At 38.0% G+C, this 13,506-nt stretch overlaps 1 protein-coding gene across 3 annotated transcripts in view; it reads right to left on the bottom strand.

Moving 5' to 3' along the window:
* EIF2AK4 (eukaryotic translation initiation factor 2 alpha kinase 4) overlaps positions 1–13,506 on the bottom strand; it is a 106,112-nt gene that overhangs the window by 47,033 nt on the left and 45,573 nt on the right. For all 3 annotated transcript variants that reach the window (XM_043988619.1, XM_043988620.1, XM_043988621.1), the window contains 4 exons: positions 8,598–8,707; positions 5,475–5,632; positions 2,391–2,803; positions 1,327–1,396 (listed from right to left, as the gene is read on the bottom strand). In XM_043988619.1, coding sequence (XP_043844554.1) covers positions 1,327–1,396; positions 2,391–2,803; positions 5,475–5,632; positions 8,598–8,707 — 751 coding nt within the window. The remainder of the gene's footprint in view (positions 1–1,326; positions 1,397–2,390; positions 2,804–5,474; positions 5,633–8,597; positions 8,708–13,506) is intronic.

Genomic DNA, 13,506 nt, shown 5'->3' with positions numbered 1-13,506 from the left:
GCATCCTATCTGGATCATTTATAGCAATATTTTTTTTCTTAGCACAGATAGTCCAGTTTACAAATATGACAAGTTGAGTATGTTTCTAAAGATGGGGAAATACTAAAAACAATTTGTACATTTTTACTTCTTTCAAATAAATTCAAACTATTTAATACAGTGTATATATATATATATAAACATTTGTTATCTCTATCCAGTATGACTCTATGGGTTATTTTCACTCCTGGTAATAAAGTCATCATATTTAACCCATATCTGAACATTGTCTATCTCCAGAATCCAAGCAGAGAGGATATAACACTCTGATGGGCACCTAAATAAATGGATATCCATTTATGAGGATAATAGGATCAGGAATGAAATTCCTTAGGGTTAGAGGCTCAGGGATGGTCTAAGAAAAATGAATCAGGATTGGGTGAGCCAGGGAGTGACCCAGCAAAATGCAAGTAGTACACGTTGCCCACACATAATATGGCTCTTCTCATTCTAGCTCCACAGCTTATATCCTTTTTCCCACTTATAATTCACCAAAAAGTAATTATTTTTATTTTAGTCAGCAAACCATTTAAAGACCATGCAATGCCCTAATTCATTTCTCTACCCTGTAAAAAGTAAATTTGTTATATGGATAAATTCAGGCTTACAACACTTAATACTGGCATTCAAAGGGACTCTAAGGTTTGCAAACACTTTACATCCACTATCTCATTTGATCCTTAGAGCATCGAGGTTAAGTAGGCACAAGAGACCTCCACTCTACAGAAAAGGAAATGGTGGCTTATGGAGGGTGAGTGACTTGCCTGGGGTCAGAATATCAGGGGTGGGATTTGGGCCCAGTGCTCGTCTGCCTCCATTTCCAGTGTTCTTTCCACTCTGTTACTTTCTATTAATAACCTTGGGTATTTAGTATTTTTTTTCTTTTTCTTTTTTTTTGGCGGGACTTTGGGGGTTAAGTGACTTGCCCAGGGTCACATAGTTAATAAGTGTCAAGTGTCTGAGGCCAGATTTGAACTCAGGTACTCCTGAATCCAGGGCCGGTGCTTTATCCACCTCGCCACCTAGCTGCCCTTGGTATTTAGTATTAAAGTAATGCTTTGCTTTGCTTTGCTTAGAAAGGTTCCTCTCCAGGTGTATCAAGGTGGCTTATAAATCAAAGGTGTCACTGTGGGGAAACATTTCTGAGGAGATTTCTCTTGCTTTTAAGACTAAGGTATCTGGAACTGAAGGTTGAATTAAGTGTTTACAACCGGAATTAAGATATATGCTTTTAAACTCTCATCATATTCTAGCTTGCCAATGTTAAACAAGTAAGTATTTATTTACCTGACTGGGCCTCTTACTGCTTTCATCTTCATTGTCAAAAATAATATCACTTTCAGAATCTGTGGCTGGTCTTTAAAAAAAGGAAAAAAAGTGAAAAGAGAAAAATACAGTTTCTTTAAATTTCCAAAATCAATAAATCTGAATAATTCTCAAAAAAGAAAGGTGTTTGGTATGCAGTGAAGCTTATGCATCAATACCACTCAGAGATATAAATTTACCTAGGTAGCACATTAAGCTAATTCTTAAGTACCTCATGAAAATAACTTTATTCAGAAATTATTTAAATTATTTTTCAGAGGCCATCTCCTGTGAAGGGCTACAAAAAAACTTAATTAAGATATAAAGAATTAAAATCAGATTAATCTTATTAAATTATCAAACTATACTTTCTGGTTTATAGGCTTAGGTTTACAATTACATTCATTTGTTTGCCAACTAATTTTGGAATCTTCAATAGCTCCTACCTCAGTACTACAAATTATCTGGACTCTGCTACTGAATAGCTAATATACTGGGAAGTGTATATTACATAATATTTTAGATGAACAAGTATAAATACCTTAAAGAATAATCTGGCAAAAGAAATCAGGTGGGAAGTTTTTATACTCTGGAATTCATTTCTCTTTTCCCTACTTTTATTGATTTATTTTTTTTTTTGAGACTAGGTTTCTCTGTCTTGCCTGAGCTGGAAATCCCTCATGAGGGCTGAGCCAATGCTGATGATCAGCCTCAGCCCCTGCCAGTAACAGGGATCACAGGTGTGCATCACTACATCCAGCTTTCCCATACTATCTACTATAACCTCAAGTGTGGAGATCCTTTAAGTACAATGAAAAGTCTTAAAGTTTTAATTGGATATGGTTTAAAATTAAGGGTCTCTATGACAGGTTTTATGTATGTTCTAATTAAAAACTAAAGCATGTTTTCAACTGCCTTGCAAACAAGAGTTTGTAAAATATAAATGCACAAGCCAAATCTCTTTAAAATACAGGCTTGGCTAAGGAATTTCCTATCAAAGACTTTTTGGTTTCCCAAATGAAATAGCATTTACTGACTCAACTTACAAGAATGATTGTGAGAACACTCCATCCCGATCATCGTCATCTTCATCGTCATCACTTGACTCCTGATTGGCTCCAGTGAACTTGGCACTGGAGGATGTGCTCCACTCCACTGAACTGGTCAGGATTGGGGGAGGAGCATTGGTTTCCACATCATCTGTCAACTCAAGTCCATCTTTTCCATTCTGTTGCCCCTTTTTAGGTGCTGGACTCTCTTCACTTGCATCTGATGGTGGGCAGTCAGGAGAGGGCATCTCATGTTTTTCTATCCAGGCATTGTAGTACCTCACAATATTCTCATGGTTCAGCCGAGAAAGCAAGGTCACTTCCCCTTTAATTCGTCTGAATTGCTTGCTGGCAGGATTGATAGGGATCCGCTTCACAGCATAGCAACAGCCATCAAGTTTATTCTGTACCTGTTAGAATAAGAGTATCACAAGGTGGCTATCCATTTTGAATGTTATGATTGCCATATTATATGGCTACCTAAGTATAATAGCACTTGAGTGGACCTACAATCCTATATTATAATTCCAAATGGAAACCAAGTCTATGCTTAAAGGTTGCATATGTAAACTTTCAGATGAAAGTAATATATCTTAAGTCACACTAAAATGATCCTTCCCCTCATGGATTTTACTAACAAGGGGAAAAAGTATAACCATAGATTGTTATATCACATGACAAGTGCATTAGAAAAGTGAAGAGCAGTGCTATCTGAAGGCCAAGGAGAAAGGTCATAACTGATAGGGCAATTAATTATCTGATCACTAATTTAGAACTGGAAGTTCCCCATGTCCAACCCTTCCTTTTTATGACAAGAAAATTGATCCAGAGAGGTTATAGTTTGCTCAAGGACACATAGGTAAATAACAGAGTCAGGATTAGAGCTCAGGTCCTCTCCTACAAGTCTAGTTTTCTCTCTGTTCTACCATGCTTCCTCTCTCGGGCTTCATGGATGGGGTGGCACTTGAGTTGGGATTTAAAGAATGAGTGTGAATTCGATAGATGAGAAAGGGATAAAGACATTATAAGCACCAGAAATGATATAAATAAAAAACAGTAAGCAAGCAGGAAACCTACAGAAAGTACAAAAAATTATTTATTTTGAGTGTACAGATTACATTATCTAAGAGTTAATTCTTAAGTCATTTGCTTATCATTTCTGAAAACTTGTTATTTTTCTCCTTAATTCCAGATTGAGGGTAGGTCCGTTCTGTTGGCTAAGACAGCTAGAAGCAGCTCAAGATTGACATTTTAGCAAGTGCTTTCCAATTATGCCTTTTAAGTGCCAACCATGCTTCCCAATTTTGTATAGAAACCATTTCTGAATTAAATTTTATTCCCTTGTACTTCTAAAGTTTTTTATTTTCTACTAGTATGAAGTTTGAGAGAACTGATTTTTTTTTCCCTCTAGGCTTACTATGCTTAGCTAAAGTCTAAAGTTAGTAAAACTGAACTTGATATTTTACAAGGCTTCTTTCAAAGTCTGTTGTTTTATAAGCCTTCTTTCAAAATACACTATCCCTGCTATTATTCCCTCCAGCTGTTGCTGAAGATTTATGAATAGTATAGTGTCACAATCAAGAGCTGAACCAAGGTAACACATGCACCTAAAAGAATGACAGAGATAGGTTTCTATACCCTGTAAAGCAAGAGTCCATGTCCTAGGCAGTTTCAAAGAAAAAAATAAATTAATTTCAATTAATGGTAAAATCCCAAGGGCCTTCCACTGTAGTATCCTCACCACCCCAATAATATGACTTCTTGTGGACCACTTATCGATACTGTCTTTTTAAATGAAGAACAAATCCACATAGACACACATGTGCATATATGAATGTATATATCTGCACACACAATAGACATATCAAATTTATTTATACAATACATATTTTTACTTCGTAAGTTCAATCAAATTTTTTCTTAATTACATAAATACAGTTTAGATTATCTTCTAAGGTTAGAATTGCTGGGGGTTGGGAGGAGAGGTTGTGCTGGTCTTTAGGTATTCCTGAATAAAGAATTACACTCTTGAACACAGTCCAATTAGAATTAAAGTGGTCTTTTAGAGAAAGTGACCAAGTGGGAAATTAGAGACTTCATTCCTCAGGGAGGAGGGCTTAGGAAACATTCTTCTCCAACAGATGGAAGGCAAAAGCTTTTATAGAGGATAGAAGAGGTATCCACTTTAAAACTGAAAAGTTCCCTTTTGGGGTGGGGGATTTTTTTGAAATGATGGTCCTGACCTTTGGGGTTGTCTGTCTCCCAGCTCAGGTCAGGTAGTAGCTATCCCTAAGTGCTTTCCTACTATAGAATTTTATCTCCCCTTACTTTACAGGTGTGTCTGTCCTGATATCTAGTTGGTCAATCTAAACTTTAATAGTTCCTTGATTCCTCCATATGTTTGTCCTATTATCTGGTCATTTTTGGTTTTGCTTCTCACAGGAGAAACTTCTGATTTATCCTAAGCTCCATGTCAGAAAATTCTAGAAAATGACACAGGAAATCATCCAAATAAATGAGAATGAAGAACAAATAGGAGGACCCAAGAATCACCACATCTTAATACTACATCACTTATTTCTATCTCAATAAGAGATGGAAAATATAAGCCATCAAAACCATCTCAGGTCATTTCAGTTGGATTCCATCTTTGTTCTAACTTGGGCCCCATTTAACCTACAACGAATCTAATAGCAAACAATTTGAAAAGAAAAACTGAACATTTTCTTTCTGAACAAAAGTACACTGAAATGTCCCCTGCTTAGAAGTCTTGACTCCACTTGATGGGCTGTTAGAATAATGTGTGTTTCATGTTAATGTTAGTACATTAAGCTCAAGTAGAGAAGTGAAATTCTCTTAATGTGCACACTGTCATTTCAAGAAAATGTCCTTAATGCCGGAAAGGTGCAGATGATCACTATTTCAACTCATAGTAACAATTTTCTCACAGAAAAGACAAACCTGTAAGAGGTTTTTAGAATGAAAATAAGCACTATGATTAAAATAATGAGAAGGCATTTCAGAGAAGGGAACATGGAAGAAGAAATCAGAAACGCAAATGAGAAAAACTGTAAACCATACCTTGATGACTGCTCCAAAAGCTCCTTTACCAAGTAAATGTAATTCTTCAAACTCATTGAAATATCGGGAAAATTGTTTTTGTGTTTCAGTGAAGAATGATGCACTGGGTCGCTGGTTGCTGGGAATAACAGTCTCAGCATAATCTAGCCCTCCAGAATCTGAAATAAAACAAAGAGATTTAAGGAAGACATTCAAAGTACAGAAAGGCTGTAACAGTATCCAGGGGTCTAACAAAGCAAATGGTAAACACTATAGTAAGCATTCCTAGTTAATAGATTAGGATATACTAGTAAATTTTCAAGGTTTACCTAGAGATAGCTAAGCTTGTAGCCAATAGCAACTTTCTCTCCCCAGTAGCCCAAATCTCCCCTTGGGTAACTAACTGGATTCCCCTTTTCTGTTTTAAGTGATTTGTTTTTGTTTTTCTAAACAGTTAACAAAAGGTTTACTTAGGGCATCAAAAGGGTTTTCAACAAGGATATTCAAGCATTTGGCTGAGAAACAGATTCTCTACTCTTCATATGGAAATGCAACTGTCAAGTAGGAAAAGGTATGGCAATTTGCAGATTTGGGAAAGTCCGCAAGTTGGAAGGACTGTGACTCCCAGTGAATTGGCTTTCATTCATATGCCCTTACATAACCAGGAAACATCAATTCAGCCAGAGGTTACCAGGAAGCAGCATCCATTGAGTTGCAGTTCAAGCCTTAGCCCTCTTGGGCAATAAAATACCAGGGCAAGCTTTGTCACAAGATCCAGAAATACTAGCCCAACCCACATTATTAAGGGAAGGACAAACCCTGATAGTTAGTGGTCCTATCAATATGTTTCTTAGGTAGTCACAGTCAATGTGCATAGTGTTCATGTGTGTTCCTTATCACTTCATATAATAAAATTTCCCATGGTTTCATTTTGTTCTTTAAGTGATTTACTATTGCCAGGATCTGCCCATCCCTTCCCTATTTAGGGTCTTTGCCCACCAATGTTAAGGCTACATTGAGATTTAAAGTAGTCCTTTAAGAAAAAGGATAAGGACCCCGCCCCCACAGAGAAATTTGCTAAATAATATCAATTACTTGGGGCAGCTAGGTGGTGCAGTGGATAGAGCACCGGCCCTGGAGTCAGGAGTACCTGAGTTCAAATCCGGCCTCAGACACTTAACACTTACTAGCTGTGTGACCCTGGGCAAGTCATTTAACCCCAATTGCCTCACTAAAAAATAAAAAAAATAAAAAGGATTCAGACCCCAGTTAATGGATAACTTAAGACTTGAGTCTTTATTAATACAAGTCAGGGCCTAGGCTCTTGTTACCCACATTAATCAGCACCCATAACAAGAACATAAAGAGGCAGGTCATAGAGACCTTAACTATAACAATGATACAAAGATAGGACATAGAAATTTAAACTGATAAATGAAAATATTTTGAAACTAAGCATGGGAATCAAAAGGTGACATGCACAGAAAAAGCCAAATTTGTCCCCAGATTCACCTTATGACATGTAAACCCCAAAAACACACCTCCATGGAAAAAAGGTACCCACCTTGGGGGTTGGCTTAAGCCTCCAGGAAAAATTAGGATAAGCCCTCCCCTGTACCTCCCTAAGGTGGAGATTACTATAATGACACTGATAATCAATTTATCCATACTATAAATATAACTGTCTTTTTTTTCCTTATCTGAGAGATACCTTTCCACTTTTCTGGTTCTCTCCCTGTATTCACTCACAGTATTGCAATAAAACTTGGGAAACTGAGTCACTGAGTCTTGTAATTCTTTGGGATGCCTCATGATCAATGTGATCAATTAAATCCATCCCTACATCAGTATGAAATATACAAACTTCTCAGCTGGGCATCTGAAGCTCCCTACAATGTATCTTCCACCAACCTTTCAGGATTTATTTCACATTAGTTCCCCTTAATGGAATTAGCATTCCAATCAGACTGGCCACTAGCTGTTCCCCAAAATGAATAATACATTATCCATCTCTATGCCTTTGCAAAGGCTGTCATCCATGCCTGCAATGTTCCTCTTCATCACTTTTGCCTCTTAGAAGCCCTGGTTAGTCTTTCCAGGCTCAGCTCAGGAGTCACCCCCTAAGCAAAGTCCTTTCTGATTTCCTAGCCCACTTCCTAGTTGTCAGTGTTCCATTCCTCTTCAACTTCTTGAGTATTTATTTACCTGTACAAATTCAAGAATAATGTCAGCTCCTTGAAAGCAGAATCTATTTTTCTTTTTAGCCTCAGCACACTAGCACAGTGTCTTACATATATTAGATGCTTGATAAATGTGATAATATGCTTTAAGTAAGAATCTGGAAAATGGTCCTTCGAGTTGTAGTGCTATTAAGGTGATCAGATTGACTGTAAATCCTCCCAAAAGAATTACAAAACTCAGTGACTCAGTTTCCCAAGTTTTATTGAAAGACTGTTGACCACAGGGAAAGCACCAGAAAAAAGGAAAAGTATCTCTCGAATAGGGAAAGAGAAGACAGTTATATTTGTGGTATGGATAAATTGATTATCAGTCTCATTATAATAATCTCCACCTTAGGGAGGTACAGGGGGTTCACATCCTAATTTGGACTTCCTGGGGCCCTAAGCCAACCCCTGAGGGGAGTACCTTTTTCTGTGGAGGTGTGTTTTGGGAGTTTACATGTCATAAGGTGAATCTGGGGACAAATTTGGCCTTTTCTGCACACATTCATAAAAAATATACCTCAACTTGCCAAGGTCAGTGTCTTGGTGTTTTTGATCTCTTTCTTTTTTAGGACTAATTTCTAAGTATTAACATTTATCAGTTAGGGTCTCTATGTCCTGTCTCTTTATGTTTTTGTTGTGGGTGGTGATTAATGGGGGTAATTAATAGGAGCCAGACCTCCAGGTTCCAGTTAACAAGAACCTAGGCCCTGATTTTGATGAGAGCCCAAGTCTTAAGTTATCCATTAATCCCTTTAAGAACTGGGGTCTATAAGTTATAGCCCCTCTTGGAGCTCAGATCAAAATTAGAGCTCAGGTCTTAGGTTTGTCTGTTAACCCCTTCTTTACCTCCTCCATCAGTAGGATTCTGATCCCCAAATATTTGCCTGCTAAAATAAGGCATCAAAAGGAAAAGGCTTACCCTCAGGACTCTCTTCTATCAAAGGCACTTTGAGCTGAGGAGGCTTTATGAATTTGTGTTTCAACAACTGCTGAGGACTCCATCTTTCCTTGTCATCTAAACACACACACCTTAGGGGACAGGGAATAAAGAATATTTAAATATAAAAAAAGAACAAATAAGTAGCTAATCAAGACACTTATAGTTACCTAAGGCAAGGGAGAGAAAGCCATGCACCAAAAAGTTTCACATAACTGAAGAATCAAGAATAACATGCAATCCAATAAACATTTTAAAGTGCAATTATTACATATAAAATAATGAGTGAGGCTCTGGAGACACAAAGGCAAACCAAAAAACAATCCTTGTCTCAAGGACTTAACATTTAACAAAGCAATTTAGTATATATTTACTCAAGACCTATGATGTGCTTAATACTGTCCTGGGTGTGGTGGGAGGCAAGAGGAGAAAACTATGTAATATAGACCCTGTTCTCAAAGGGCTTACAATCTTTGGGAAAGACAAAATTTTATGCTTCTTGCAATACACCTATCTTTTATAGATTACGCTGCCAGTCAAGACCCTGAATGAATTCATAATGTACCCCAACAATCCAGTAATCTACATGCCACACTAAGGCTGAAATTAGTAAAGTATTACTTGCCTGGCTATGGCTAGCCTTGATCTGGAAGCATAAAAGATTTGGAAATATTAAAATAAGTTCGTTGCCTATGTCCAAGGCTCCCATGAAGGGTCTTTCTTATTTAAGCTACTTTGATGTTAAAGATCCATGTCTTTTTTTTTTTTTTTGGTGTGGGTACTCTCTTCCCAATATTGATTGGAACATCTTAGTATAATGGTCTTTATGAATTGCTGTAGCTAAAAAAAATTCCTTACCCAGTGGCCACACCTCAGGAGATGAGCCTCTCTGACCTATTAATAGGCTGGTTCTTGGACTATAAGCACAGAGCCCATTGCTGGCTCTGTACTCAAAGCCTTTCTGAATAGACAGGACTAGCTAGAGGCCTGCAATCAGTATAACCTTTAAGCAAGTTAACCATATGTTACTGTCTGCATCCAACCAGAATGAACATCAGTTATGGAAAAGGAACTACTAACGTCTCTACCAATGAATGAGGAGAGATGTTCTCTCTGAACATATACAGAACTTTAGATACTTAGGTTCCCAAAAGAAAATCTTCATAACAATTGCCATTCTTACATGAACATTTTTTCATAGAGTGAAGTAAGCAGAACAAGGAAAATTATATACATAATGACTCCAGTAATATAAGGGGCGGGGGGTGTGTTGGGGAGGGGGATAGAAAAATCTTGAAATTACAATGATTAATCTTAGCCTGGAGAAGACAAGAGGAAAAGCATCTGCCACTTTGTTGAAGGGGTGAGAGGCTAAGGTGTGGGTGTTGCATAAGCTGTCAAACATGGATGATATGTTGGTTGGTCTTGCTTATTTTTCTTTATCACAAAATTAGGCTTATGGGGAAGGGAAGGAAGAAGGGAATAGGGAATAAGGATGGAAGCCCTTGCAATATATAAATACAAAAAGCAACAACAAAACAAAACAAAATTTTCATTCTTCAAAGGTAAAAGGAAATTCACAAATAAATCACTTCATTCAGTAACAACAAATATAAAATTTCATTTGAAAAATTTTGTCTTATTTTAATGATTTATTTTTAAATATCACATTCATTTCCAAATACATGGCATCCCAAAAGTTTTAGTGCAGTTTTGTACATTAGTAGCTTTTGGGACATTATGCATATCTGTCCCCCTTCTATCTCTCTCCTAAAAGAGATTTTAAAAGGGGGGGGGGGCAGGGAAGCAAAACTAGCCAACATATTGAACAAGTCTGAAAATAGATGCAACACTCAGAGTCTCTTACCACTACAATAAAAAGGGAGGTACATTTTCTTACTTTTTTCAGGGTCAAGCTTGATCATTAGGGTCACAGCATTCAGGGTTTTTGTTTTTGGTTCTTCCCAACTACACTGCTGATTGATGTTGTTTTTCTGGAGACATTATGTTTACTGTTCTGGTTTTGCTTACAGTGCTTGGCAGGCAGTATGTGCTTAAAATTGTTTTGTTGATTGGTTATTTCATCCTGTATTAGTTCAGCTAAGTTTTCTCATGCTTCTCTAAATTCTTCATATTCTACATGCCTCACCTTCCTATCTCATCCACCTATCCACAGTGCCATCTGTCTGATATTGTTATTTTGCTTCACCCCACCTAGACCAGTGTTCGCTGAATTGCGGCCCTTTCAAATCCACATTCCCAGTGCCTTTAGAATCCACACACTCACATCTGGAAATTAATCCACTAATCTTTGGAACCTCCTGCTTATCATTTCTTACAACACAATAGTATTCCATTGTATTCATATACCACAACTTGTCCAGCCATTCCCCAATTGATGGGCACCCCCTCAACTTCCCATTCCTTGCTACCATGTAAAGAGCAGCTATAAATATTTTTGTACATGTGGGTCCCTTTCCCCCTTCCATGATCTCTTTGGGAAAAAGACCTAAAAGTGGAATTGCTGGGTCAAAGGGTATGCACAGCTTTATCGCCCTTTGGGCATAATTCCAAATTGCTCTCCAGAATGGTTGGATCGGTTCACAGCTCCACCAACAATGAATTACTGTTGCAATTTTCCCACAGCTTCTCCGACATTTATTATCTTCCTTTTTTTGTCATTTTAGCCAATCTGATAGGTGTCAGGTGGTACCTCAGAGTTGTTTTAATTTGCATCTCTCTAATCATTAGAGATTTAGAGCATTTTTTCATATGGGAATAGATAGCTTTGGTTTCTTCATCAGAAAACTGCCTGTTCATATCCTTTGTCAATGTATTTTCTAAAATGGGGTATTCAGTACTAAAAACATTATTGAACATTAATGCAAATTTCTAAACTTATTGGTAAAGTGATAATAATTTTTAATCTTTTTGCCATGTCTATTATTGACCTCATTTTTTAACAAATATGTAAAGTCAAGCAAAACAAATCAACTCACTGACTATGCCCAAGAATTCATGTTTAATTTAATTGCACCTTTAGTCCTTCACCTCTCTGACAAAGGTGGGAAGGTACTCTCCCATCTTTTCCACAAGATTATTATGAGATAAGTAATACACCCTTGATTTCTATCCCTAGCAGATTGGCTCCACTATCATCCCCACTCTCTCTAATCTTCTCCCTCCTTATCAACTGGTTCTTTCCTGCTGGCTACAAACATGCCCAGTTTTCCCTAATCTTTAAAAAACCCTCATTTGATCCAAATATTCTTGCTAGCTATTGTCTGTTACATCCCTTCTTTTTCTTGGTTAAATTCCTTGAGGAAGTCATTTACGCCAGGTGCTTCTACTTTCTCTCCTCTTTCTTGCTCCTAAATCCCAAGCAATCTGGCATGTGACCTCATCATTCAATTGAATTGCCCCTTTTAAAGTTACTAGTGCTTTCTTAATTGACAACTGCAAAGGCATCTTCTCAATCCTTATCTTTCTTTATCTCTCTTTAGCCTTTAATGCTGTTAATCATCATCTTCTATTGGATGCTCTCTCCTTTCTAGGTTTCATTCCACTGTTCTCTCCTGTTTTTCCTCCTATCTGACCATCCCTTCTCAGTCTCTGCTGAATTTTCATCAAATGCATGACCACTAACTGTAGCTGTCTCCAAAGTCTCTGAATAGGCCTTCTTATTGTCCCATTCTATAATATCTCTCTCCTTGGGTTCAATGATCAACTCCATGCAGATGATTTCCAGATTTATATATCCAGTCTTCATTTCTCTCCTGAGCTCCATCCTGGATCACCAACTGCCTTTTGGAATCCTGAAATGCATGTTCCACAGAAATCTCTAGTAAAATGTATCCAAAACAGAGGACTTTCTTCCCCAGTCTCCCATTTTCCAATTTTCCTATCACTGTTTGGGCCACCCCTCTCCTCCTGGTCACACAGCCTCATCGCTTTGGTGCCATCCTCAATGCCTCTCTCATACTCACTCTGTATACAATCTTCTTGTTTATATTTTCCCAATAGCCTTCCCACAACCACTATCCTCGCACAGGCCTTCACTGCCTCTTGCCTAGACTATCCCAGTGGCTTTCTGGTTTGTCTCTCTGGCTTCAGTCTCTTCCTACTCCCCTCAGCTGCCAAGATGATTATCCCACACTGTAAGTCCAGCCACATCAGGCTTCCATCTGATCAAGTCCAGTGAGTCTCTGTGACCTCCAGAACCAAATACAAAATCCTCCATTTGGCATTTAAAGTTCTACACATCATGATTCCTTTCTGCTTTCCCAGTCTTCTTACACTTTGACTTCCCTCCATAGACTTTATGACTCAGCAACACTGGTCTCCTTTCTATTCCTGGTCCAAAGCAATCACTCTCTCAACTCTGTGCCCTTGGACTAGCCATGCTCCATGTCTGGAGTGCTCCTCCTCACCTCTGTCTTTTTGTTTGTTTGTTTGTTTTTGTTTTTTTATTTTTGCCGGGCAATAAGGGTTAAGTGACTTGCCCAGGGTCACACAGCTAGTAAATGTCTAGTGTCTGAGGCTGGATTTGAACTCAAGTCCTCCTGAATCCAGGGCCAGTGCTTTATCCACTGTGCCACATAGCTGCCCCCTCACCTCTGTCTTTTAACTTCCTCAGATTCCTTCAAGACCTGGCTTGAAGCCCTCCTTGTGAGGCCTTTCCTAATTCCTCTCCACCCCCTGAGATCACCTTCCAACTGCTCTTTCTATATCATTTTTGTACAAGTATCTGTCTGTCGTCTTTCCCATTAGAATATGAGCTCCTTGAAAAAACATACACACTGTATCTTTATTGGCATCCACAGTACTTAGCACAGTACTTGGCACATAGTAAATGTTTAAAAGTTGCTTGCTGACGGACCGGCTGTATCAA

Source organism: Dromiciops gliroides, chromosome 2 (genome assembly GCF_019393635.1).
Source record: "Dromiciops gliroides isolate mDroGli1 chromosome 2, mDroGli1.pri, whole genome shotgun sequence".
Classification (NCBI taxonomy): Eukaryota; Metazoa; Chordata; class Mammalia; order Microbiotheria; family Microbiotheriidae; genus Dromiciops; species Dromiciops gliroides.
The sequence above is the reverse complement of the archived record's forward strand: the minus strand, read 5'-3'. Positions and strand labels throughout refer to the sequence as shown.